General features: G+C 40.4%; 2 protein-coding genes across 11 annotated transcripts in view; both read left to right on the top strand.

Moving 5' to 3' along the window:
• The window catches only part of PLEKHG1 (pleckstrin homology and RhoGEF domain containing G1), a 141,429-nt gene extending 121,907 nt beyond the window's left edge, over positions 1 to 19,522 (top strand). For all 3 annotated transcript variants that reach the window (XM_065680555.1, XM_065680553.1, XM_065680554.1), the window contains exons 6-19: positions 575 to 621; positions 896 to 1,046; positions 2,049 to 2,180; positions 4,527 to 4,709; positions 4,793 to 4,888; positions 5,003 to 5,089; positions 7,322 to 7,355; positions 8,355 to 8,450; positions 9,676 to 9,714; positions 10,187 to 10,209; positions 11,134 to 11,352; positions 12,753 to 12,869; positions 13,706 to 15,380; positions 16,339 to 19,522. In XM_065680555.1, the coding sequence (XP_065536627.1) occupies positions 575 to 621; positions 896 to 1,046; positions 2,049 to 2,180; positions 4,527 to 4,709; positions 4,793 to 4,888; positions 5,003 to 5,089; positions 7,322 to 7,355; positions 8,355 to 8,450; positions 9,676 to 9,714; positions 10,187 to 10,209; positions 11,134 to 11,352; positions 12,753 to 12,869; positions 13,706 to 15,380; positions 16,339 to 17,441 (4,002 nt within the window). In that variant the 3' untranslated portion in view covers positions 17,442 to 19,522. The remainder of the gene's footprint in view (positions 1 to 574; positions 622 to 895; positions 1,047 to 2,048; positions 2,181 to 4,526; positions 4,710 to 4,792; positions 4,889 to 5,002; positions 5,090 to 7,321; positions 7,356 to 8,354; positions 8,451 to 9,675; positions 9,715 to 10,186; positions 10,210 to 11,133; positions 11,353 to 12,752; positions 12,870 to 13,705; positions 15,381 to 16,338) is intronic.
• A 140-nt stretch (positions 19,523 to 19,662) lies between these two features.
• The window catches only part of MTHFD1L (methylenetetrahydrofolate dehydrogenase (NADP+ dependent) 1 like), a 156,937-nt gene continuing 149,197 nt past the window's right edge, over positions 19,663 to 27,402 (top strand). For 7 of the 8 annotated variants that reach the window (XR_010613082.1, XR_010613083.1, XR_010613084.1 and 4 more), the window contains exons 1-5: positions 19,663 to 19,708; positions 20,934 to 21,018; positions 23,931 to 23,981; positions 24,059 to 24,112; positions 26,517 to 26,641. Coding sequence is in view for 5 of the 8 variants with exons in the window: in XM_065680562.1 (XP_065536634.1) it covers positions 19,686 to 19,708; positions 20,934 to 21,018; positions 23,931 to 23,981; positions 24,059 to 24,112; positions 26,517 to 26,641 (338 nt within the window). In the remaining 3 variants the exon portion in view is untranslated. Of the gene's footprint in view, positions 19,817 to 20,933; positions 21,019 to 23,930; positions 23,982 to 24,058; positions 24,113 to 26,516; positions 26,642 to 27,402 lie in introns of all 8 variants that reach the window. The other variant, XM_065680566.1, reaches the window with a different exon arrangement.

Genomic DNA, 27,402 nt, shown 5'->3' on the forward strand with positions numbered 1-27,402 from the left:
TACAACTGGGTAATAACTGTCTACTCTCATGGAGTCATAAATTGCTTTATAAAAAAATATTAAAAAATCACTTTCATGGCTTATAATTTTCACATGTAAACTGTGCTCAAATGTGAAAGTATTTATAGTCATTTGAAAATTGCACATAAAACAAACCTACAAAATTTACTTCTCCTAGCAAATGTGTGTGCCACAAAAATATAGGTACGTGCAAGTCAGCTGTTTGAAGGGGATGGTGTGGTAGTGGTGATGTTTTGTTTTGTAGGGCTTTTTTAAGATGCATAGATTGTTGTAAAGGACCTTGGAGGCTTAGTTACAAAGCCAGCTGTGTTATTTCTGCATGGGTTTCCTTGGTTTTTCCTTCAAGTAAAGTAAAAATCTTGCCCTCCCCGCCTAATTGGAACTCAGTTAATAAGTCTCTGGCAGTGTTAGCACTATCACAGTCAAAGTAGAGAAACCACTGATCAGAAACAGGAGAAGCCATTGTCTTGACATCATCATGTTTATCTTGCACCTGTGTTAGCTGTTATTTTGACAAAACCTGAATATGTGTTAATCTTTCCTCCCTATGCAGAGTGAAGATTTTCACATATATACACAGTACTGCACCAACTACCCAAGGTAGGAATACTGGATTCCCTTTCTTCATTTGTCCCTTGACCAGTTTATACAATGTAAGTTACAGTCTATAAAGAAAATAAATAATGTGAAAAATCATCTTCTCCCCCTCACAAATTGGAGGAATGGTCAAGGAGTTTAACTTACAGAAACACAGCAGTGATTGGATTAGAAATCTGCTGCCCCCTTTTAGAAGGGAAGAAAAAAATCAATTCTTGACTTTACCTACAGACTTATGGAGACAATGTGTCTTAAAGCTATGCATTGATGTTTCCAGGTCAGTGGCTGTATTGACGGAGTGCATGAGGAGCAAGGCACTGGCCAAGTTCTTTAGAGAGCGGCAAGAAGCACTGCAGCATTCTCTGCCACTGGGCTCCTATCTCTTGAAACCTGTCCAGCGCATCCTCAAGTACCACCTGCTTTTGCACGTGAGCACCCATCATAAATGTTATTTAGTTTACGGCTGCTGCATGCTGAAATTCCTGCTCTAGTACAAGATTTGATGATTAGAAAGGTTCTGGGTTTCCTTAAATGCTCTTTCTTTTGGGGGTGTTTGATTCCTACCTATGGAGACTCTGTCACTTCACAGCGTATGCATATATTTGGAGTGGTGAATTAATGGTAACTGGTTTAGACACACAGAATCAGTCTGTGCATCCAAATAATTCTGTGTTTGGGTTTTTGGTTTTGTTTTCATTTTTTAAAAAAACTGTTCTGTAATTCTGAAGTGGAAGATTCATGTCATGATTAAACACGTTTGTACCCAAATCTATTGTTGCAATGAAAACCAGCATTTTTCCACATGTTGCAATGCTGGGGGTGATGGAAAGAGGACTAAATACATATAAACACCCTGAATGGTAAGAGTTTTGTGGAGAGAAATAACTGAGGAAATTGGAACACTTTCCATCTTCAGTGAATTGAGTTAAGCAAGCTTCGGAAATTCCTGCTTTATTGTTAACGTTTTCCACATATGTTTCCTATTAGAGAGTCATGTTCTAGTGAAGTGTGAAGACACTGATCTTATTTAAAATGTCTGATGCTTTTCTGCTCTCCAACTGTAAAGTAATGCCTAATGTAATTCCATCAGGGTTTTGTAAGTGCGTAGACATGTTATGTGTTTTAAGAAAGCCATTAAACACCGTCTGAAAAGGTCTCCCACCAGGGTGCTGTGCTCTCTTTCTGTGCCCCTTTGCTCACATCAGCTGCTGCAAGTATAGTTGCTGCTAAACTGACCGTAAAGGCTTGGTTTTGTTAGTCATCTTGTGTTAATCAAATTGATAACAATGTGTACTGGTAACAAAGACAGGAATGTTGCATTTGAGCGATCACAATGTGAAGGCAAAATAGCACAGATAAAAACATAGTGTTGTGTCTGGCTGGGAAAATTCATTTAGAAATAAGAGGTCTTTTTTTTCTCCCTGTCTTAGGAAATAGAAAACCACCTTGACAAGGACACTGAGGGCTATGATGTGGTGCTGGATGCCATAGATACAATGCAGAGAGTGGCATGGCATATAAATGACATGAAGAGGAAGCATGAACATGCCATCAGGCTGCAAGTGAGGTTTCCAAAGAAATTTTATGGGTGTTTGTGAGCTGTTTTTGTCAATATATATGCCATTAACATTTTTCAGTTTATCTTTCCTTTTAATCTTTGACAGTCATAATTTAGACTCCCATTGACTATGCCTGTGGCTGTTTGATCTTAGAAACCATGGTCATAGCTTCTGCAGGAAATCTCAGACCTCGCTACCCTGCAAGCAGCATCCTGTAAAGCATTTATTTTGCACTAATGTGAAACTTAAGATAACTTTTCTTTCTTCCTTTCTCTCAATTGTACAGCACTGGTGTACAACCCTAGGGCATGGCTTTGTTCAGAAATCCTGTGTTTTGCGATTTATCTTGTCCTGATTAATTTTGTTTTGAGGCATTTCTTATGCTTCTTGTTTAAGTACTTTCCTCTTGGGCTTTTGAAGACTCATTGTCAGTTGTTCTGTGAAAAGTATAAACCTAGAAATATGATAGGTAGAAAAAAGTTAACTTTGCTTCACATTAAGAATTTTTGAGAAGAAAACAACAGCTACACCCTGAGTTACATTTGGCATTGAGAACAAGCTCCTTTGCAGACTTTTTACAGGCCTTTCATTCTGTTTCAAGCTTCCCAGTGAGTCACAATTTTACATTAAGTTTTCATCAGCAGTATTTATATTGCTTTAAGAAAACTGGGGGCATTCTTTTAAAAGGCTTATATCATTCCAGAAATCTACATCATGTTATTCTTTTTTTACTTTTTTTTTTTTTTAAACATAAATGCAATTATATGCCTTCTTTTTTTTTTTTTTTTAATGTTTTTGTTTAGTTGTTGTTGCTGTTTATGTGTAGGGAGAAGAGGGCTACATTTTATAACATCTTCCCTGCAGCAGAATAGCCTTTGCCATGCATTGCTGAAAATGCTTGCTAATGACTTCTAGCAACAGTCTGCCATAAATCTGAGTAATGATAACCAGTAATATTTGGCAATAAAGAAGGTTAAATGCTCGTGGGGAAAAAAACTTAAAAAAAAAATATTTTTTTATTTATTTTTTGAGCTGGCAAATGTATGGGGTTGTGGAGAACATTTGTGTTCCTGTTTACCCTTTAAAAAAGTAAAATCTCTTTCTGCAGCCATAAGTATAGGTCTAGGTCTTCTGTGGGCTATCACACTGCCTTTTGATCTGTAGTGCTGCGAGTACTGCAACAGCAGTTCCAGAGGAGTCACCCTCAACAGTGGTAGACTTAATCCCTGTGCTGTAACCTGACTTATTTGCAAGTTCCTGGAGAGATCTGATAAAATGCACTTTTTTTTCATTTTGTTATGTTTAATTATTTTCTTTATAGTCCAAAGTGTGCTGCTTTGGGGTTTTCTTCCTATGAATCTTCTAGGCTGCATTTGTGCTTCAAATATACTAAGAAGTTTTCTAGCTGAATGCTGTATTAAAGCATAATGTCCTATAGAGAGACCAGCCTAGGGTGAGGAAATCCGTCCTTGTTATGCTAATGCTGCCAGGTTTGAAGTCCAATGGATATTTTTAAAGATTTCCCTAGTTAAGGTTTGGTTTGCTTTTAGAATTTGCTGTCTCATGCTTACATCCTATGTCATTGCCACTGACAGAAAAAGCAAGCAACTCCAGGAAATGAGAACAGCCAAAGCTAAGTGACACAGACTTGCAAAGATGTTCTTAGATGTTCCTCCAGCTTTTTTTTTTTTTTTTTTTTTTTCCTTAAGTAATAAATAAGCTGAGAAATAGCTATGGTACGTATGAAATCATTAAAAATACAAATAAATCTTTATCTTCAAATGGTCAGCTGACCAAATCACTTCTGGTCCTTTAGTCTTCTGAGAAACACCTCTTCAACCTGAATGCCTCACAGAAGTGTCTTCTGTGATGGGGCTACAGGACACAGACACAGCATTATAATTCACTCAGTGGGGGACCACACAACTTCAGGACAATAAGCAGGGTGAGAAGGAAACTTTGAGAGGGTTTGGTTAGGAGCATAGAGGGGAGATAGCAGCAAGCGCAAAAGAGGCTGATGACTGAATTACAGACCATTTTCCATCCCTGAGTCTGAGGAGATGAGACTGTGCTATTTCATTACAGGCTGCTACAGAGAGCTCAATGCTTTTTGCTGGGTCCATGCAGAGGGAGCAACCAGTGCTCAGGAGGGTGTGTTTTAGTCTGGCCTTAGCAATAGGCCTCCAAGCACCTGGCTGCAATGTTGCGCATAACTTAGGGACCTCAGTACTGGTATATGTGGACTTTCCACTGTTGAATGTTATATATCAGAGTGTGAATGGCATTAGCAGATTCTTTGAGTCTTCATTTCAGTAATAAGTGTTGGTTGTTCTTCTTGATCTGTTGCAGGAGATTCAGAGTTTGCTCACTAACTGGAAAGGGCCAGATCTGACGAGTTACGGGGAGCTGGTGTTAGAAGGAACATTTCGCATTCAGCGAGCCAAAAATGAGCGCACATTGTTCCTCTTTGATAAGCTGCTGCTAATTACAAAAAAGAGAGATGAAATGTTTGTATACAAAGCTCACATACTGGTACGTTGGAGATCAGGGGGTAATGTGCTGTCTCCAGATCTCCCCAAAACTCCTCCATGATTCACATTGCCTCTCTGTTGCAGTGTGGGAACCTGATGCTTGTTGAAGTCATACCAAAGGAACCACTTAGCTTTAGTGTCTTCCACTACAAAAATCCCAAGATGCAACATACTGTCCAGGTATGACGGAAACCTCCCTGCCTATTGGATAACCTGACTGATGACTGTATGCTCTTCCTGACCCTGCCGAACACAGCCATGCGTTTTCTCATGGTGCTACAATGTTTTTAACAGGCAAAGTCGCAGCAAGAAAAGCGCCTTTGGATTCTTCACTTGAAGAGGTTAATTCTAGAAAATCATCCTGCTAAAATTCCTGCCAAGGTAAAAATTATTTAAAATTAAAAAAAAAACCCCAAACCAGAAAACACCACCTTCTATGTGTGTAGAAACTTAAAGTAATCTTAGCTGCAAGATACATGGCAATTTACAGAAAGTTTAGACTTCAAAAGATTAACATGTTATTTTCTTATGTCTCTAAAAGTCCCTCAAAATTAATGGAAAAGCTCCACTATAAGCATCTACAGGGCTTGGTACAGGAGTAGATGGCTTAGCAGCACCGCTGTCCGCATTAGGATTTGCCTGCTAAGGCATCAGTAGCATAGAATCACAGAATCATCGCATGGTTTGGGTTGGAAGGGACCTTAAAGCTTATCTAGTTCCAACCCCGCTGTCACGGGCAGAGACACCTCACACTAGGCTAGGTTGCTCAGAGCCCCATCCAACCTGGCTTTGAACACTTCCAGGGATGAGGCTGCCACAGCTTCTCTAGGTAACCTGTGCCAGCGCTTTACCACCTTCACAGTTAAGAATTTCTTTCTGATACAGAGATGGAAAGTCAGAAAACTTGTATATAGGAGATGCCTTAGCTTAATACTGCTTGCCTGCAGAACACCAATGTGCTTTAATCACAGCATTTGTAGATGTAACCATGCTAGTTTTAATCTGTCTTGGTTAGATATCATAGAAGTGAAACCATTTGCAGCAACACTTCACTTTATGCTAGAGAACATGAGGAACTGATGTCATATTCATAGCTGTGATATCTTGGAGTAGGGAAACCTGGTCTTTTTGTTTATGAAATCCTGTCTTATAGCTCCAGGTGATGCTTCCCAGTATAACATACTGCACTACTTGAAGGATGTCAATTGTAGTTAACTCTTGCCATGACACAGCAGCCAGTGACTCATGTGGAAGCAGGATTTATTCTAATTTTCCCCCTCCCCCCCTACTGAGTTTACTGCTTTTGTTTGTTTGCTTGTTTTTCCTAAGATTCATTGCAGTTTCCTTACATTTTTTTCACTGACTTTCACACTGTAATGGCTGAAAAATGTTCCCTGTGACTTATGTACATGCTGCCGCACTAACTCTCATTTTCAACAGCTTAACAGAAATAAAATTATGGGACAAAAAAGCCCCAGAAGTTGCTATTATTAATTCTTCCCTTATCTTTCTGTTGTCAGAGTTTATCAAAAGTATAATATTTATGCTGGTGTCTATACTTACAATGTAAATACTCACTGTAGTTTATTAGGTTGTAAAAAAACATGCTACAGCATGATCTCAGCTTTTGTATGAAGATACTTTATCGTTGCATTATTTTTCTTAAAATCTGTGGACAGAAAAAAAGTGTGTCAAAAATATGATGCCATTTTCTGCTCAGGGAAATAATTTCACTTGAGAAGGGGAAAATCGAACCAAAGAAATTTGAGGTTTTCTGCCTTTTTTTTTATTATTATTATTATTTTCCCTTTGACAACCCCCTAGCAGCTAGTTATGGGAGTTCTCTTTGCCCATTTTTTGCACGATTCAGTAGTAGTCCACGTATGACGCCTGGTGGATAACTATCGAACTGCACCTGTAGAAGCGCAAGTAGGTTACATAGGATACTGTATTCTAGTTTGTTTTCTTATTAGCTCACATGCTTGATAAAACATTCAGATTCCTACTAAAAAAAAAGTGACAAATTTTAAGCAGTCATGAGATGCTTTTTATCCTGGTTCAATCTTACTTCAACCAAATGATGATTTAGCTTTTTTAATAGCTGCTCCTCAAGGAAACTCTTACAGGAAGCAAGGCTGGTAACAGTGATCTCTAGAGATGTGAGTCTCCATGGAAGAGACCCAGTGTGTGCAGTATGCTCTCAGCACAGCACAGCTTCTATCTTTGAAGCCAAAGCAGTTTTTGTGGTCAGATGTGGCAACACTACATCCTCCAGCAATTCCTTGTTCCAGTGGGTAGGTAGGTGCTGTAGGTACATGCTGCTCTCCTTGCGCTGCTACAACGGATGTGGGCACTCAAGGCAGGGCTGCCAGGTCCATGAACAACAAAGATTTGTGTGAAACCTTAAAGATAAGCTCCCACCAGCAAAATTCTTCTTCACATACGTATTGTGTCCAATGCAGAGTAAGACAGAAAATAATGCTGCTAACCATATTTATTAGTTCAAAAATTAAGCTTGCTGTTGTTTACATACAAACTCACTGCTATCTGTAATACACAACATAATTTGTCCTTCTGCTTATGGTTCAACTTTTTCATTTGTTACTTTTTCAGGCCAAGCAGGCAATTCTAGAAATGGACGCCATACGTAAGTTGGTTCTGTTTCATTTTTGTTTTAAAAAATGAATAAAAACATCTTCAGAAGTGTGGCTTTAACTGTAGGTTCCATCTGAGACAGAAGACAAGTTTTATTTACCTTCCTTAAATTATGACCTTGCTGGAAAACCCAGAATTGGATGCAGATCCTGTACAGCTCTGTAGGCACTGGTCTGCAATCAACAAGTTACGTCTCAAAATGAGCAAGGAAAGAGGCAAATAAGACCATCTGTAAATACCGGACACTCTCTTTTCCTTACTCCATGCTGACTAATGATGATCTGTGTTGTAGCATAAACTCCTGGCTAGTGCCTATTGAAGAACCAGCAGTAAGCAAAAGCAGCTTATTATGTACCAGTGTTACGACTTCATGCTGGCAAACCTACTGCTGGAGAACAGTGAGGCTTATGCTTATGTCTGAAGAGTTTACCTGTGTGTCCCAGAAGCCAGAATCAGAAAGCACATGTGATGCTGCTGTCTGAGCTCTGAGTTCAGTCCCATCTACACAGTCCCTGCTAGTTGCATCTTCTGCTTGCTGCATTTGCTAGTGCAAGCTGCGTTAGCTCTTCACATTGCCAGTGATCTCTAGCAGTGTAGGAAATGAGAACAATAGTCCTACAATATAAATTCTGAGGAAGTCTTGGAGTAAACCAGGCTTGTTATTTATGTATGTGGTTGTTGTTGTAGACACTTGGTCAGGAAAACTCTGACTGAGAAAGTGGCAAACACCCCTCCATTATGGTGGATAAAGGTTGCTGGGTTAGCCATCTGGAGTAAGGCCCAACTAGGTGGGCAAGGTGTTGTTTTGGCTGTGCAGTTAACAGCTACCCCACAGCAGCAGTATAGCTGCTTGTGTTGCTTCAGGCTCTGATGAAGTTGCCACTGCATCAGTCATAGGGGGACGATGGCACTGCTTTGGAAGAGAGCTGCTGAGGCGTGTGAACTGACACGTCACTCTTATTTATTCCTTGTGCGTCTGTTTGCTCCACAGATCACCCAGGCTTCCACTATAGCCCTGAGGGAGAAACAAAATCATTGTACCAGCCTAAAGAAGGCACTGCTCCTCAAAGAGTGAGAAGGAAATCAGGTGAATGGATTTCTTTACCACCTAGATGACAAGGAAAAACAAGCAGGGTTGTTTACAGTGGGGTGAGGATGGGCATGTGGAATTGGTCTGTAACCTGCACTCCATGCAGATTTAACATGGCACAGTATCTCTAAGATACAGGTGGACCATCTTACTAACCATCTGTTGTTTGTGTGATTTATTTATGTATTTTTAATCCACTGTTTGCATTTAATTTCATGGATATCAATTCCTAATGTTGCATGCATAAAGAACAGTTGGCACTTTCTAATGGATAAAAGAATACATATGCATGAAAGCCAGCCACATAATTTAAATCTGACATTTCCCCTCCCCTGCCCCAAAATAATTAAGTCTCAGAAGTGGTTCCATCCTGATTATGATAGCATTGTTATTTCAGAACATGATTACTATCTTTACTTGGTGTAATGTCCACCTTATGGATAATAGAGATTTGAAAGGTATGCTGACTTTGGGTTGGCTTTTTTTTTTTCCTCCTAGCTCAAACATACACCCATAATTCCTCTTGAAGTCACTTCCAGTGTCTGTTTCGTTGGGTGACTTCATATTGCAGTCACCGTGTTCCTCTTCAGCCTTTCCAATTTGGAGTATGAAACATTGTGCATTGGGAATGACTTAAACAAGGTTCATGAGGGTATTGATGTAGTGATTTATCATAGAGCAGCATTTGTGTCTGAAAAAACAATCAAGTTTTAATTACTTTCCAGCTGTCTTCCTTTGTTTCTATGGTGAAGGATTTCATTGGTTCTGCTTTGCCTGTGAAACAAATAACACAAAATGCTGAACTAATGGCCTCCTATGTAATGTTCAGCTACTTACATTTTAAAGCCCTGCTAAGCTGTTGGTATCTCATACATATTTCTAATAGGAAACCTTCAGCAACTTAGAGCAATAACAGGGATGACTAAGTTTTCTGAAAGCAGGAATCTTAACATGGGATAGAAATTGACATGGCTGCTTGCATGGATGGTAGCTGCTGCTACATTAAGTAACATGTATGTTCCTTGGTAACAGCTGTAGGTTTGTCACTTAAACAAATACTTTTTTTTGTGAGGAAACTGGGTGATTAAGAACTGAAGATTTGGCTTCCCTGAATGGGCTCAGAAGCTTAAATTTTGGTATCAGTGTTATAAAAAGTTGGCCAGGATGCCCATAGCTGTCTTCAGGATAGTGGAGTACTTAAACATGTTGTTGTCTTTTTCAGAACCTTCATCTAGAGTCCATAAAGTTTTGAAGTCAAATGGTAAGCTACTTTGCCTACTGTTTATTGACCCATTGCTTCTGTACTTTGTAGAACAATTAAAGATGGATCCTTTTCTCCTATAATTTTCCCTAAATACATTGAGGAGGGTGGGTGAAGGAGGAATTGCACAAAGAAAGCAAAACTTTAGTGTTTAAATCTAATGTCTGCTTGTCCCCACTTGAGTTCTAGTCCTGTAAACTTCCTATCAGCTAGCATCTGAACACACAGAGCCTTGGCCATTGTGAGTAGTTGCTTATATCTGTGTTGCAAATACAGGACCTCAAATGGAACTGTGATAAAACTCGTGCCATCTGTTTTATCACAGTCCCTGTAGTCTGTTTGCTTACCTGCTGCTGTATTTAACCCCCTTATGGGAATTCACAATTGGGATATTAGTGTAGCACTAAAATAGGCATAGACTGACACTAGTTTGCTTATTTACTTACGATGAAACATATATTTTTGTTTTCAGATATAAGTCCAGATATGCAGAAGGTAAGCTGTTTCTTACATTTCTTGTTTTAGCATTTTTAGATGACTTAGAGCACAGTACTTACTGTAGAGTCTGCATCTTCTTGATGTGCTGATTTTAAGAATGGAAATAAAACCATAAAAATTATTTGACATCTCTAGTGACATACTGGAATGAAAGCAACAGAAATCCTTTTTTACCGGGGAGGATGGATGAGGCTGGTACAATGATTTTGTTTCTCCCTCAGGGCTATAGTGGAAGCCTGGGTGATCTGTGGAGCAAACAGGAATAGCTAATGAAGAATATATGACTGATCCACACATTGGTGTACTTTATAATACAGAACAATCAATTACGAATGCTATAGAGTATTTAAATTACCACTATAATAACATAAATGCTTATATGAATGCATAAAGATAGTTTATTCTTTGTAGCATATTGTCTTTGCATTTATTAAATAAGACTAGAAAGTTTGAGCTTATTCTGATATATACATAAATCACAATATATGACCAAAAAGAGCAGATACAGCTTAAGCAGATGAAAATGAGCATTTCTAATCTTCACATTTTCTGTAAGAATTTGCAATGAAGTTCTCAGTGCAGTTTGGAAATCTCATGTTGAATTATAGGTTCTAGGGTTTTAGTTGGGATGGAATTTAAAGTGGGGGTGTGTGGAACATTTACAAACAGGGTACATTAGATATAACTTCACTGAAATGCCATAACACTGAAGCTTACAATTGGAGTAGAGGTTTTTACATATATTTTTTCAGTTCTAAATAGTCTATGGGAAAATACTGATCATTTTACTTATTTCTTTATCAAGATTATTTCCAGCAGTAGCTTAAATATTGCCTATAAGTCTGCTATAAAACAGTGTCTTACTAAAATACATGATCTCTAGAAACTTCTAATCAAAATTTTCTGGTGTTTTTTTTGAAGTGTATCAGTATTGAAGGAGCCCTCTTATCTCAAGTCACCAAACTAGGATCGAATGAAGCCCTGCTGAATTCTAGGAAGAAGGTTACACTGGAGCCCAGTGGGCTGGAAAGCCAGTTCCAAGAGTCCATTGAGCCAGCCTACAGCAGTGATCAGGATGAAAATCTTCAGACTTCTGCTACAGAACAGATTGATGCTGATGATGAAGAAGAAGCTGAACAGGTAGGAAAAAAAGGGGAAAAATAAAATCCTTTTTTACCGGGGAGGATGGATGAAGGGTTAAAATGATCTCTAAAACTGTAAGGAGGCAGGAACATGCTACAAGCATTCACAACTTTCTCATCTTAGAAATATTTTTATTTAGACTTCAGCACTCTCTTGTATTTTAACAGAGAATTGGAAAATTAGCCCCTTTACAGAGGAAGATCCCCCTACTCGAAAGAGATTAGACATTTGCAATCCTCAAGTCTAGTTCTGAACTAAAGACTTGAATATCAAGTTAAGATTCAGGCACTGCCAAGGGTGATATGGTATTTCTTGACCTGTGAACTGCTGGCAATAGCTAGGAACATGTGAACTTTCATAGGACTTGCGAGTAGGATTTCTGAAAATGGTAATCTTTACCTATTACTACTGCACAGATGGCAGTTTTCCCCACTCTGCATGATTTTTCCACATGTACGTAGTGCCTCTGAAAGTATAAAACCCCAGCTTTGAAATGTGCTTGTCTTAAAGAATCTAGATTTTAATTTTTTTCTTCAGTAGATGGTGAGGTCCTTGTGTGTCCATTTATTTTGTGAATTATCCAGAACCTATTATTGAAATTCTTCTTGAAGCTTACCGTGATTTCCTCTTTGAAATTACTCTTTTTCGATTGCAAATCTTTTATAAAATAGTATCTTGTATCAGTGTAGTGCAGTGTCTTGTTAATTCTCCCTCTTCCTGACATGAATAAGTACAAAAGAATGAGTAAGTACAAAATAATACCACTATAAATATGTATAATAAATAGTGGCTTAGTGTTTAATCCTATGTGTGGCAACAGTACCTTCTCAGATTTTCCCCATTCCCATCATATGTGCCCTTCACTGTGAATTAATTTGGACACTACCCAACACATAACATTGTGGCCCTATTTTGTTTTGTTGGGGGGTGTTTCTGGGAAATTAGATGACAGCATATTTTTTAGTTTAGACCTTTTTCTAGTTTTCAGGACTGCAAGTGATAAGAAGACTATCCCCTCCCCTTTATATACCGAAACCAAACCTCTGAAATTTGAATTTTTGTGTTATCATCTTCTTCTGTTATAAATTTGGGCGTGAGATTAAGCCCTTTCCCTTGCCCAATTTCTATGTATTCTTCTATATCTATGTTTTTATACACAGATTATGTTTCCAACTACTTTTGAGAAGTTGTATGGATTGATATAATTTAATCGGTTATTGTAAAGTTTTCTAGGCTCTGAATCATTCTTGTGGCAGTGCTTTGACTACTCTGAGCATTTTGTCCTCCCAGTGTGAATACCTGGCCTGTTCTAGCTGCTAGTGATTCTTCTGAACAAGACTGTACAAAGAACTGTAGATTTTTATACCACTCCCTTGCTCTTTTCTTTTAAATCACAGGGAGTGCAGCAAAACTCACTGCAAAAATCAAAAGGTGGAAGAAAAAGACTTAATAGTCAAGCTGCCGAAAACGTTGAAAAACGAAGAAGTGTTAACCTCAACAAGCGTGAAACACAGGTATACATATTATTTTTTAACTTCTATTTTGCTATGCATCATAGATATGTCAGAGAAATCAGTGTTTTTCCTACATAGACAGGTAAGTAATCTTCTGTTTATGTCATGTTAATATGACTTGCATTGAAATATTCACCTGCATGACAAAAGACTAATCTTTTGGGGGCAGGAAATAAAAAGAACTCAACCAAAAAGACTAATCAAACCAACCAGTGTTAACTTCAGGCAAAGAAATTATCTTTCCCTTTCCTTCCCAACCTTCTGGCCAGGAACATCTACAGCATCCTTTATGTTAGCATTAGCAGTCATGTGGCCTTCCTGTAGATAAGATTTGTTAGTGGAACTGGATGAAAACCTATTCCAGAAAGAAAATTAAATTTTCAGTGGTATGTGCTAGACAGCATAACATACCTTTCTGCTAGGGTTATAAGCAAAGGGAAAGGGAGGAGAACAAAACTGGCACAAGCCCAGCATCAGATTAGCTTAACCCAACTGTGAAACTGCAAAGTTAGCATGAAAAGTTTAATCTAACTCCTGCCAAATAAATTTGCCTTTAATTACTCATGCATTAACATAAGCCAGCGTCTTGTATTTCAAGTAAGATGTTATTAAAGGCCAAGAGTGAACTCTGAGCCATGGTAAGGGTTAGGAGGCAAAGTAGTCTGGCATTGCCATCTTGGCTCTCTAGTGAGTAGCCTTCTCATCCTGCCCAGCTCCACCTGACTCTGTGCTATGGGACACACTGGTGCTATGGCAGTTCTGTAAATGGAGGCAATCATTGCATCCTATTGCAGAAAATATGCTAACGTTACCTGCATATTTCAAATCTCTTACAGAGCTCCAAGGACCCTTCAGATGAAGAGTCAACCCAGTTGAACACCGATCTTCCATTTTCCCGCTCAGCTAGACAGCCACAGTTGCCTAGACAGTTTAGCACACCCCAGAGCAACTCACTGATAATGAATATCCTGGGGGGAAGTACCTCTGTCAGAAACATCTGGACTGACCATCAGATCAGGCAGGCATTGTTTCCCAGCCGGCGCCCACCTTATGAGAATGAAGACGATGAAGATGATTATCAGATGTTTGTACCATCTATGTCTGCATCCAGCACTAGTTCAGCTGTTGGTGGAGAAAGAAGAGGTTCTTCTGGGCGCCCATGCAGCTGGCACTTGGGAGTAGTGCATCAAAATGAGAATTCCAGTCCTATTCGTCACAAAATTGTTAGGCGGGCCAGTAGTGCTGGTGAAAGTAACACATGTTCTGCCAGTGCAAGGTATAAAATAGCGGAGCGTGGCTCTCGGAGAGAAGTGAAGAGAGCAGAGGTGAGCAGTATGAATGCATATCCTGAATCTTCAGAGGAGCTGACCATTGATGATATCGAACATGTTTATGATAATATAAGCTATGAAGACTTAAAGCTGATGGGTCTGACAAGAAGGGAGGAGACAGACCGTGGTCCCCAGAGATCTGCTAGAGACTCTCTCTATGAGGCAGAAAACAAAAGCAGCTTGGAGTCACCCTCCAAAAAGAGGACACTAAATCAGAACAGGACCTCCATTTGTACTAATAGGGATGAGATACTACACAGTAAAGAAGCACCTACTTCAAGTTTGGATGAGCTCAGGATCGTTGAAGACAACATCTATGACACCATAGTTCTTCCAGAAACACCACTATCGAATTTCACATGTGACTCATTAAAATGTTCTAAAAGGAGGAGTTTGCTGGGCCTGGAGAAAGATTTCACATATTGTGACAGTCTGCGGCAGTTTGTTTCTGAAGAAAGTCTCCAGTTCAGTGAAGATGAAAGTCCTTACCATCGTGTTCCCATTGACAATGACTATTTGAGCTTAGTAGATAGTTCCTCCAACTCAGATTCACTGTCCCATAAGTCTGCAGCAGATAAACTCTCAGAGGAAGTAGATGAGATTTGGAATGACCTGGAGAACTACATCAAGAAGAATGAGGAAAAGACAAGAGATCGTCTCCTTGCAGCTTTTCCTGTTTGTAAAGATGATATACAGGAAAGGCTGCATGCTGGTAGTACACCTGAACTGAGTAAAGATGTAGAATACTCGCTGTCTACTCTCTCTCTGCCAGAAACTCCTATTTTCCCTAAAACTGTGAAGCCCAGGGCTGCCACCATAAGTGAGGCTAATCTCAGGCCTGAAGACACTACACCATTGAGGGAGAACTCTTTCATGAGTCTGAACAGATCTTCCTTCTCCAGTGAGGTGCCTTTTGTAGATAGCCCATATGAATCTGCCAATAGTGTTCTGTCCAATGCGCATGCAGAGGGTATGGAAAATGACTTGGCTGTTGCGGATAAAACAAAGAACAGAGTTTTTATGATGGCAAGACAGTACAGTCAAAAAATTAAGAAGGCTAACCAACTTTTGAAAGCTAAAAGTCCAGAGCAGGAACAGCCAGCTAGCAGACAACAGAAACTGAAACACAAAGATCTTGCTGCTATTCTGGAGGAGAAGAAACAAGGGGGTCCTGCTATTGGTATGTTTAAACTCTTTCTATACAGATATGTTTCTTTAGTAACTTCCAGTGAAATTTGTGTACTGATCCGGAAGATTATGAATTTTCACCACCTTGTTAGTTGAGTATCAGTATTGTATCTTCAGTGTCACCACTGAAATGACTTTTCTGTGACTGCTTTTAACATGAATAGTCTTTTATATCTCAATTCTTGTTGTTACTTGATAAAATTGGGAAGAAACAGGGGGATAGTGTCAGGAAAGGTCAGTTCAGCTGAGGCTGGAAATAGAAATTATGCCTGAAGCACTATTGGCCTCTTAACAGAAAAGCAGTTACTTCTTTAATAGGAAGTGATCTTCAGAGTTTGACTAAACAGGTGTATTTTCAGGTAGACTCACCTTCTAACAGGTCATACAATTTGCTAAGGTACCATCCACATCACGCCTGCAAGCATAAGGAATGAGGTCAGATAAGAAAGAGCTGGTGGTCTTGCTCTATCTAATGAATGTGCAGTCACGGATATGCAACAGCTTTGGAATTCTTTTTCTCCATGGTCAATTGAAACAGATTGGAGACATGGAGCCAGCAGACTCTGTGCACTAGAGTGTCATTCTTGCCTTCTGTGATATTTATAAAAGTCCCTAAATATCTTACTTGTCAGGCCATTTTCAGAATGTCCTTTCCCATTTTAACATGAAACAAGCAGCATATTACTGGAACCATGTGGTACATTGTGTCCTGCATGACTGTTCACTGTTGCAAGATATTTTCTGCTTCTTTTTCTCAATACAGTGTACTGAAATGTAATGCAATGCATGACTCTTCCGACCTCCATTGTTTCATGTTACTTTGTTGAGGCTGAAGATATTAACACAGCTGTAAACTTTTCTTTTGACCAATACAAAACATTTTGAGATTTTGAAATTTTCATTCAAATGGATTGCTTGCCTCTGCTAAGTTAATTCTCTCTCCTTTCTAGGTGCCAGAATAGCTGAATATTCCCAGCTTTATGACCAAATTGTCTTCAGAGAAAGCTCACCTAAGGTCCAAAAGGAAGCCTGGGCTACTCCCCAGCAGCCATCAGCCGGGAGGTTTTCTACGCCCATGGCTGCATCTCCTCCCCATTCCCAGGCTGCCAGTGAATGCTCAAGAGCAGAAGATTGGCTTTTGCATTCTACGTACAGTAACGGTGAGCTCGCTGACTTTTCTCCGTTGCCTGAATCGCAAGACCCAAAGTCCAAGAGCTCGTATACAGAAGCTGTTACAAAAAGCCATTCAAGGCAATTGCCATCAGCTGGATCTGTGCCTTCCCTTCAGATTTCTAACCGCTTGCATGTCCCAGCACAGAGGTGGAGTGCTATTATAAGCCAGCCGAACAAAGAAAACTTACATCAAGATCACATCTATAACTCCCTTGGGAGAAGAGTAAGCAATGTAAAACCACAGACATACAGCAGGTCACAGTCGTCTTCTTCAGTTATGGTCAACAGGTCTGAAGAATCAATTGTATATCCTAATGAAATGGACAAGAAAACGCTCCATTTGAATAGGAATTTCCGAATCAACAGCCATCAAGCACCAGGTATTGCTTCAGGATGCACAGGGCCTGATATGAGAAAGCAGATCCCTGAAAACTGTTCAGACATGATTCTGCAGGATTCTCAAAAGGTACTGAGAGTTAACAGGGCCTCCGCTCTGACAGCACAGTTGGCTACTCAGAACTACTTTTCGAATTTCAAAGATACTGAAGAAGGAGAAGGGGATGATGATGACTATGTTGAAATAAAGTCTGATGATGAAGGATCCGACTTGGAGACTTCTCAGAACCAAGCAAGGAGATCAGATCCCAAACTGCGTAACACAGATGCTGCTCCTTCTGAAACGCTCTGCAGCAAAACTGTCTCTTGCACTCCTGCGAAGTCCTCTAGTGGCAAACACACACTTACTCCATATCTGACTGCATACAGTGATTCGGACAAACTGAATGACTACCTATGGAGAGTACCTTCTCCTAATCAGCAGAATATTGTCCAGTCTTTAAGGGAAAAGTTTCAGTGTCTCAGTTCAAGTAGCTTTGCTTGATGTTCTCAGTAATTTCTAGCTGTACTGCTTTATCACAACAGAGTATGTACTAGGACAATCAGTACTGGCATCATGTATTTCCTAATATTACACAATCAGGCATTGTATCACAGTAATATTGTAAATAGATGGGAAATGTACCTTTTTTTTTTTAAATGGTTTAGAATCCTGGAAGTGAAGAAGTGTGCACTGTCTGGTGTTTTGCTCCATAGTGCAGGTGGCCTTCTCATCTCCTATTTACCCTTTGTATCTCTTCCTTTGTTAGGTGTGATGCCTTTTGATTTCCAAACCATTTTAGTGTGTGGAAACCTTAGCATTTGGACTTTCAAGTTGGTGACCAGTGTTCTGCATTCAAAATACCCATGTGATAATTCTGGTTCCACATGGGGGAATTTAGCTGGGCAGCTACTCCTGTGACTGTGCAGATTTATGAGCAGGGTTCTGGTAATCACACCAACATGCTACATGTGCAGTTGCACACTTTTTGCACATTACTTTTCATCAGATAAATTTCAAGTGTGTGGGACCAATGCATATGCTACGTTACTTTAGAACAGCCTTCTTATGTTTTAAACAAAGTCTAGTCCTAGTGCTTGCAAGGGGTGCCAGACTGATAGCTCTGGGTCTGAAGCCTCTTCTGACGTTCTGTAGCTGCAGAGTAGGCAGAGGATGGACAGTGGCAGCTTTCTATGTGAACCTGTGGGTGTGATGCAGTCCTTACCTGGAGGATGTTTTGGGCAGTAGAAGGGAAGATCTGCTGCTTGTCAAGGTGGCTAGACCAGGTTTGGTACCTCCAGTGATGATGGTGCTTGTGACACACAGGCAAAATTTGAGTATCTTGTAGCTCAGAGCCCAGCAGCTAAAAGCTGCTGTGTGTGAGTTTGCAAAATAGCTGTATTTTATACGGGGTGTCCTGCAGGGCATTTGTTCAAGTCCCGAAGTCAGTAACCCTGAGAGAGGACGAGGCTTGGCGAGCTGCTTGGGTGAAACATTAATCACGGGGCATGTTTGGCCCATAGGGTGGCTCAGCAATACGGCTGGCTGAGTGACAAGCTGCCTTCCCCAGGGAATGCATCTCTCATAGTAGGAAGTAACCCTTCCTGGCAGAGAGAGGTAGAATATGTATTTTCTAAACCAGCCATGGCTAACTCTAATTCATTCTTCTGTACAACAAAAGTAGCTTAAAAAATGAGAATACATTCCATTCTTTTTCAAATAATGTGTAGATTAAATGCTGCCAGTCCGAACAAGAACAGGCTCTCCAATACGATGCACATTTACTCCCTTTTGTTATCTTTGTTGCACAGCTTTGGATTCTGTTACTTGAAAACCTTGTACCTGAAGGAAAGCCTAGGCATGTCTACACTGATCATCTTGTGTGACTCTTGCTCTCTTTTGGTGCTTAAATTCTTCAGATTATGTGGATAAAGCCAGTACCGAGTTAACATATCTCTACAAATAAAGGAGTTCCACTGAGATACTATTTTTACTAATCATATATCACTCCCCTCAGCCATAGGGCACTGTACTTCCAGAATGGCCAACTATTTACTACATTGGTTACCATGAGGAAAAACTGCAGTTATCAGTGTACAGCTAATTACTTGTAGACTAAGATTTAAGGACTTGAATTTGTTAGAATGGGTTAAATTATTTACCACACGTATCTTGCATTGGCTAGGAATTGTAATTTTGCTGGTTGGCCGTGGTACTCACTAGCTTGTACCACAGGGATACTTGTTACAGTCAGCACTGTGATAGGCCCCACATTTATCTAGCAAAATCCGACTGAGAAATAATGTTGTACATATTTGAGATGCCGAGGTGTAGCAGAGCCTGTATTTATTTAATATAGCTTGTAAAGTATTGTAAATACAAATAGAAGTTAAATCTGTGCTTTACCCGCACACATCTAGATTTGTTTAAATGGCTAGGGGAGTGTTGGTTAACTCGCATCTCACGCAATCAGTGGAGTTGGGAGGGAGATAAAAAATTAAACAGAAAAAAGGGACTTTGACTAGCGTGTAACTTCTCCCAGGGACCATTTCATACTATTTTTAATAAACATTGAGTACGCAAAAGCTTTCGTTTCTGTTCTTTGGGTCGATGCGAGCTGGAGGGCGGAAGCGAAAGGGGGCGAGCGGCGAGAAGGGGGGTAAGGGGGAAGGCGGTTCTCGTCCGAGCGCCGCCCTCCCCCTTGCACTACTCCGGGCCACGGCGCTGCTGCCGGAGCCCGCGGGAGGGATGCGGAGCGCAGCGTTGCGCTGGTGCGTGGCCCCGGCGCTCCCTGCAGCCCCGCCGCCGAGCCGCGGGCTGTGCGGGGGGCAGCCGCGGGGGGGAGGCGGTGGCTGCGCGGCGGCGGCGGCGGCAGCGCGGTAAGAGGCACACGTGGGGCGGTGGCACCGGCTGATGCAACCCGGGGGGATGGAGGTTAAAGAGGGTTAGGGCTGTGAGGATGTTTCGCCAGGGGGTAGCGGTTTTTGCGGTGCGCGACGGGGGGACGATACCGTGGTAAAATCTTCCAGCCCCGCCGCAGCCCCCGGTATTTCTTTGCCGTAGCTTTTGTGTTGCGGTATTGTGAGGAGTAGTTGTGCGGTGGTTCAGGTGAGGCTGCGCGTGGACTTCTGCCTGGAAAATGTGTCCTATTTGTGTCTTCCTTCCCCCCTGCCTCGCTTCAGCTGGGACAGCGTCTACCACGGCGTTGACCTGAACCGGTCATTGGCCTCTGAGAGGGGGAGAGGTTATGTGGTAGCAAAACCCCTGCCCTTAGGCTGTATTTTCCTCTGTTAGTCTTGCCTCTTGTGGGGGACAGACAGGCATCTTTTAGGGGTTCTCCTCCTTTTTCTGCTGGGTAAGTATCTTCTGCATGAGCAAAAGGTAACAGAGCAGAGCTGGCCACCACTTCTCCAGAAAACTTTTCCAGAAAGCATTCCCAGTGCCTGGCTGCCACCAGTTTTTCCAAGAGGCAGCGTGGCAAACAGAGCTCCTCTGTCTCCCTTCTGCCCGCGGTTTTGAATAGCATCCATGAGAGTAGCTGCTTTTTAGGTTTGCTGTTCTTAGGGCTGGTGATGCCTGTTAAGCTGTAGCAGTCCCAGGTGTAAAGGCCTCAGCTTCTGTCATTGCCTGGACCTCAGGTATGGGATCAAAGGACACAACTGAGCCGAGGGCTCGAGGTGATGGTACCCTGTTGTGCTTCCCATGGTGTGGCTAGACAAGCCTTCTCATGAAATAGCATAGGCTAGCTATTAAGTGCTGGGCATGTTGGAGCAATGACAGAGGTAGCAGTAAGACAAAGGTATTCTGGTCTATTAAGGTTCTCTGTACCTGCCTGCTGAACACCAGCCTTCAACATTTACATCTCCCTGTAATTTTGGTGATTAAAAGCATATGTGCCTAAATGTTTGTTCTGTATTGTTGACTAATAGGTTTCTGCTGACTGATGTGAAGAAGGTTTATTTTGCCAAAAATTTGCGTGTTGTTACTGTGTTGCAGCAAAATCACTGAGAAGGCAAAGAAGTCCTTGGCCTCTCTTAAGAGAGAAAACCCTCGGCTCGAGCCAACACTTGCCATTATTCAGGTAAAGTATGTCTGTATGCTTGTGTGAAACTTCAGGAGCATGTGATGCAGAAAGTAACTTTTTTTTTCAAGGAGAGGGATAGAAGGAAGCACTTCCACCAGACTACAGACTGCTGTTCTGCAGGCCTGAAATAGCACAGCAAACTTCAGGCTGTGGGAAATGTTTGTAAAGGAAGGGAGTGATTTTATCCCTTCCTGCTTTTGCTAAGAGTCTTTCCCATTGTGAGTATAGATTGCTTTTTTTCTCACAGGTTGTCTATGTTGAGTCAAAGCAGTTGTTCTCGACCTTTATTTAGCTTGAAGCTTTTATTGCATTCCTGAAAAAAGTGTTTACATGCTTGCAAACGTGACCCTTCCTTTATCTCCCACCCCTGAAATAACATTGCCAGGATTAAGGAAAGACCCTGCTGCTTCCTGCCAGCCTTGTTGCCTTTGGGCAGCTCTAGTTTATGACTGCTGTCCTAAGGAAAGGAAAACCACACTGAAAAGTCCCAGTCAGCTCAATAGGGCCTGTGTGAAATAAATGCTCTGTGTAAAACTTTAGTATCCTTTAGAAACAGCAGCACTTTCTAAGGTAATGCGGTCTTGTAGTAATTGAGAGCTAGCTACTAACGCTGCAAAGAGCTTTCCTTTCCATCCCACTGGCACTGCCATGTTTGAGATAGGCAATCAAACTCATAGAAGAGTATTGCTATCCCTGCAAAGGTGAAAGATGTTCCTCTCCAGATTTCTTAAACGTTTCAAAGACAAGAAACTAAGCATGTTTGTCATTCAGAGTAGGACCCAGAGCCAGGCAGGCAAAAATGTTTTTGTCCTGTTTTCTAGAACAGCGGTGTTGGTTTTGAGTCAATGCACACTGAATCTCTCACCCTATAGGTTTTAATCTTAAACCCTGACTATAAATATTTTTTAAGTACTAATAGAAGAAATGCAGCACCAACTTTATTTCAGTAGGTCCTGTAGTGAGGCTGACTGAACAAGCCCTCCCATTTCTTACCTTCCCTGGGTAATTATGGTTAATGTTTTCCAATAGCCTTCTAAGGCTGTAAGTTTAAGCACTGCTAGAAGAGCAGTTATCTGTCTTATCAGTGACCCGTTGTTTCTTACTTCTGTCTTGTCTCCATCCAGTTGCACTGTGAGCTGGACTGGGACAGTAATCTACCCTGAGCAGGGCGTTGTCAGCCATATTTAGTCCCCAAGTCTGGTTTTCCACACAGCCACGTGTTTTATGCTGGCACAAGGGAAAGGATATTGTTAGGATGGAGTGAGGAGGGTGAGGTTCCTGTGCACTTTAGTATCAGTTGAGATGCATCTACATTGGTGTTTCGGTTTTGATCATGGTTGTGCTTTAAATGAACGTCCTTCTTGTCCCCATTTATCCTGCTTGCTTTGCATCATGATGTGGCCAAAGAACATGTGGCCAAGATCCTTCTGTATGAAATTCACCCAAACTATGTTCTCCAGCTGCCAGTCACCCTAGCTCTAGTCTGGTTGTAAGCAGAATTAACCATTTTTAATGTGTACAAAAAATGTTGGTACAAATGTTGTTGCATGTCAGTGTGGGGATACAGTTCCACATTTACTGGCATGGGGGAGCAGCTGCTGAGCTGTCGTAGTCCTGTCTCTTGCCCTGCTGCAGTGTGAGCTCCACGTGCATTCTCAACGCAGAAACCTCTGTGCTGCCTCTTCACCCACAGCTGCCAGATTTGGGGAGTGGGAGACTGGTAGTGCAGTGCCAGAGAAGCAGGTGGTGCTGAGCTCAGGGAGGTTGCTGAGGGATGGAGGGCAAGCCCTCATCCGCTCTCAGGAGGTGCCTCTCTAAATGGAGCCTGTGCTTTTAAATGTGCTTTTTTTTCATTGTCAGCAGTCTTGAACCATTTGTGATTAACAGGTTGTTAAATTATTATGGGCTTGAACCGAAATAATTTTGGGTGATGCTAGTGACAGTTGAAGGCAGCACTGGCAGCTATCCGCAGAATGAGCGGCCCAACTCTGATGGGAAGTTACTGTCACTGAGACACGTGGAATGTAGAATGTGTTCATGAAATTGTAACAAACCCTTTTAAAATTATTTATTTCAGTCCTGTTGTCTGGGTTGGAAGGCAGATTTTATCTATAATCATAGCTGTGAGAAGTGTTTTATTCATTTTGTTACGAGGGTGGAACATTTTTGAGGGTGGAACCCTCACTGAAAATAGAGGTTTCTAGTTCTGGATATTGAATTCTCCGTTTTATTGTTAGAGTATATGAAAATATTTTAAAATATTTTAAAAGCTTCCTAAGAATCAAGAATAACTTGAAGAGTAAAATTCAATTGTAATTATTCCGATTAAATATTGTAATAATATACAGTACATACTGGTGTAGAGACGTCAGGGAGGAGAATTCCTGAGTGAGATGGTCTCCCAAGTAAATCTGCCCGTGAGATACTAATGTGAGTGCCTGCTGGCAGTTGGGAGTAGCTGATAACTTCTCTTACTTCTGTACTGACAGAACTCACTGTAATATACGGTAATAATGATTTGCCTTATTTTTGGTAGTAAGGCAGACCAGTGTTTTGAGGTGATATGGGGACACTGCAGGAAATGCTAGTACTGCTATTGCCTATTTCACCCTTGTGTGGCTGGATGGAGAAGTGTCTTCAGACACAGACTGGTACCTTTCTTAGGTGGTGAACTTACATTAAGGAAATCACCACTCATGTCTATAAAAGCGAGGTTAATATCAACACACACTTTAATCAAACCAAAATAAATTTACTGGATGGCCTTCTGCTTCTTTCTTAAAATTACTAAGCTTTTTTATTTGTTTGAATACTAGTAGACACAAACATCCTAACTGTTATTTTCGTACACTTGTGCACTTCAATGTAATTTTCGGTTCTATAACTTAGTTTCTATTTTGTTCCCCCAGGCACATAATGATCATTTGATTCAAGATATAAACAAGACCTTTGCCAAAGAGGTAAGCCTTAGCCAATACACTTGTTATTCATCATGAGCTACTTGCCTTTGGTAATTATAAGTATTTTCTTTTGGCAGGTTGGTCTACGTGTTATTCACATCTGCCTCCCTGAAGGCAGCAGCAAGGATGAGGTAACTGCAGTACCTGAAGGACTTTCTTTTTTGCTCTCATCATAAACTTTTTCTTATTGCTGACATTCATTATCACTTTGACTGACCTCTGTTAACTCAAATTAGGGTTGGGACTGCCTTAGTTCAAGTAGCAAGTATTATCCCTGTATTGGCAAGGGTGGGGAAAAAAGGGAAGTAATGGGCTTGTCTGCTGTTCCCTGGTAAGCTGAGGCAGGATCAGCAGAGCAATGTTTTGATTTTGTGTCTGATATTCAACTGCAGCGTCCCCTCGTACCAGCACCATATCCTATCTTCCACAGTTGCTCTTGTGACTGTACTTGATTCTTGGCCAAGTTATTCAGGGAGATTAAAGATTAATTGATTATAGAGGGGGAGGAGGTTGAATTTATGTGGCTGCTTATTGATCTTGTAATGCTTCAGTTATTAACAAAATCACCCACTCTAAATCACTAGAGGGATGAATTCTTACTTTGTCAAAGGCATTAGGCTGGAAGCACAGCACTAGTATCAGGTATGTTTTAAGTATAGCAAACCATATTAGTATACATGGTTCCGAGGCATTTGAAAGTAAGGGAATGTGTAGTGGAAGATGCCAGTGTTCCCAGCTGGTCTCCTGGTGCTTGGAGAGTTTGATAATCCTGCAGGCTTGTGGGTTTTTTGTACTGTTAAAATGTTACTGGCTTTCAGTGTAATCCCAAGAACAGTTTCCAGATATATTGAGAGGAACTTGCTGTGAAGAATTTTAGGAGTCAGGTTTTGTGAATGATTAATAGGCAGCTACCCATTTAAGAAGGGTGGGCTTTTGAAATGAAGATCAAATACACTTTGCTGTTGCTGTATGTGTTTTATTTGTTGAGTAACACAGTAAGAAATAAGTAAAATATAGGGAGTATGCAACAGTAGTTGCTGTTACTTTGAAGTAATACCTTGGGAAATTTCTGAGCTATGTACATAAAGAGAAAAGCAGGGTATTTTTGTTATTTGAAGAAAGTTACTTTAATGAAAGTTCATAACAGTTTCCTTACTCTTCTGCTTACTCACAATGACAAAGTGGGGTTTTTTTTTCATCTGTTCAAATCCACATGCTAATCTGCCTTCCCTGGTTTGGGAAAGTGGGAGGGAATTCAATTCTGTGTACATTTTGTTCTGTCATGACTGCCTGTGCACAAAAATGTACTAATACAAGGTTGCTTTACTGTGCATGAGTTGTAAGCATTTTAAGTGTTATCGTGATGAAAAGCTGAATTAAAATAAATGCAGTAAAAAAGAAAAAAATTAATTATTTTCACAGGAAGCAGGAATATAATTTGAAGTTCATTGGATTCAGGCTATTTCTGAACTATGTTTCCTTTAAGTGCTGTCTTATAGGGTTTGTAGCATCTCAGGATTTTTTTAAGCAAAATGTGGATGTTTTCATATCCATAATCTGATGTATATTCATCGTTACTTCCTATTAGAATGTATACCAACCCTGTCAAATCACAGGGTCTTACTATATGTGCCTGGTTTCTGTCTCAGAAGTCAGCAAATTGAAGAGGCATTTCTATATCAGTGACATGCTTATATAATCTTTGTTAGTGTGAAAGTAGCACATTCTCTTGGCTCAGAGCTGCAGACAGCCTAGCGCCTACCAATTTCCCCTAGTTTAATATTGATTGCATATCAAGTATTTGGGCAATAGAGGCCACAATTATGTTGACTAGTTTAGATGAAAAGTTTTTTAGGAAGGTATAATATTAGGTAAGGAAAAAAATCTTATCCTAATTTTCTGTTGGATATTAATCCATTTAAATTATACAGCTTTGTGGTGATTGCACACTGATTTTATTTATATAACAGAAAGACATGCTTACATGGCATTTTTCACACACACAAAAACTTCAGCATGTTGTATTCCACTGTATTCTTCATGGTCACAGCAGAATAGCATTTATCAGTGTGGATCAGCATTGCAGTTTAGTGATGAAGGCATCAAGTGTTTAATAAAATAAAACTTCTCTTGTATAATTGTTTTTTCCAGTGTTACACCTTTTTGTTCATGTTCTGTGTTGGGATGTGATCTAGTCCTGTTTTGAACCAAGGCTGCTTCTAAAACATCTTCTCAAGCCATTATGATGTCAAGCTTTTGCTGAAGTTTGGAACAGTGAAAGACTAAATGCTTTTGGCAGCGTAGTGTCAAGTTATATGTACCGGCTTTGCAAAATGTTTAGAATAGAGTTAGGGTGGCTTAATTTGTTAAGCTGTGGAAATATAAAACAAAGTGGGTTATTGCTTTTTTATTTAGAAGTTGCAGTAATACATGAGGGAAGAAAAGTTAGTTTTTAAATATAGTCTTTATCCCCTTCTAATCAGATTCTTCTTTTGTATGTGTTCTGATCTTTAATGCTTTTTATTAACTTCCTAGATTGTCAATGAAATCTTGAGACTGAATGAGGATCCTAATGTGCAGGGCCTTGCCCTTGACCTCCCAGAAAGCTTATATAGCTGTAAGGTATTAAACGCTGTGAAACCAGAGAAGGATGTGGATGGGTAAGTAAAGCACTGAGAAGTAAGATTAGAAGGCCAAAGGCTGGTGGCTCTGTAAAATCAATTTTCCCCTGTGCTTTTCATTAATGGATTCCTCAGACAATATGTCTAGCTGAGCTTTTGAGCAGTGATAAAAGGTGCTGCTGAATCAATGCGATGTCTTTTGCTGAAGTATTATTGATCATTGTCTTTTTAATCTTTATATACTGTATATTCAGGACATGGTCTTTTCAAAGAAAGCAAAAACTATGTTCTGATTTACTTACAACACTTAAGGTATTCCAGTACTTCAGTAATGGTAATCTCAAGTACTGAACACAAACCCCAAAATTTTCACGAGGATTGATGGAAAAGTTGCAGACAAGGTTTTAACTACCTTACAGCGCACTCTCGCGGTAGAAGAGTGGGCTGTAATAGTTTGGACCCATTAGCACAGCTTTCTAATCAGTCTAGTGTTGCACTGCTCTCTGGAGAGAACAGTGGCATAATTTAGGTGTCTGGCTTACCATTTTGCTGCACTTGCAGCCTTCCTGTTCTCAACTGCAGATCGTTACCTACATTTTATGTTGTTTTATTTATTTTATTTTGTTTTGTTTTGTTTTGTTCTTCTGCTTTATTTTTTTCATGTTGGAAAAAAAAAAATCTGAAAATTTGGCAAATTGGTTACCTTTCCATTATCTGGAGTACTAGAGATTGACAGAGAATGGAAAATTCAGAGCATTCTTATTCTGTGTATGAAAGAGAATGCAGTGCACTGCAGAAAC

This window comes from Lathamus discolor, chromosome 5 (assembly GCF_037157495.1).
Source record: "Lathamus discolor isolate bLatDis1 chromosome 5, bLatDis1.hap1, whole genome shotgun sequence".
Classification (NCBI taxonomy): Eukaryota; Metazoa; Chordata; class Aves; order Psittaciformes; family Psittacidae; genus Lathamus; species Lathamus discolor.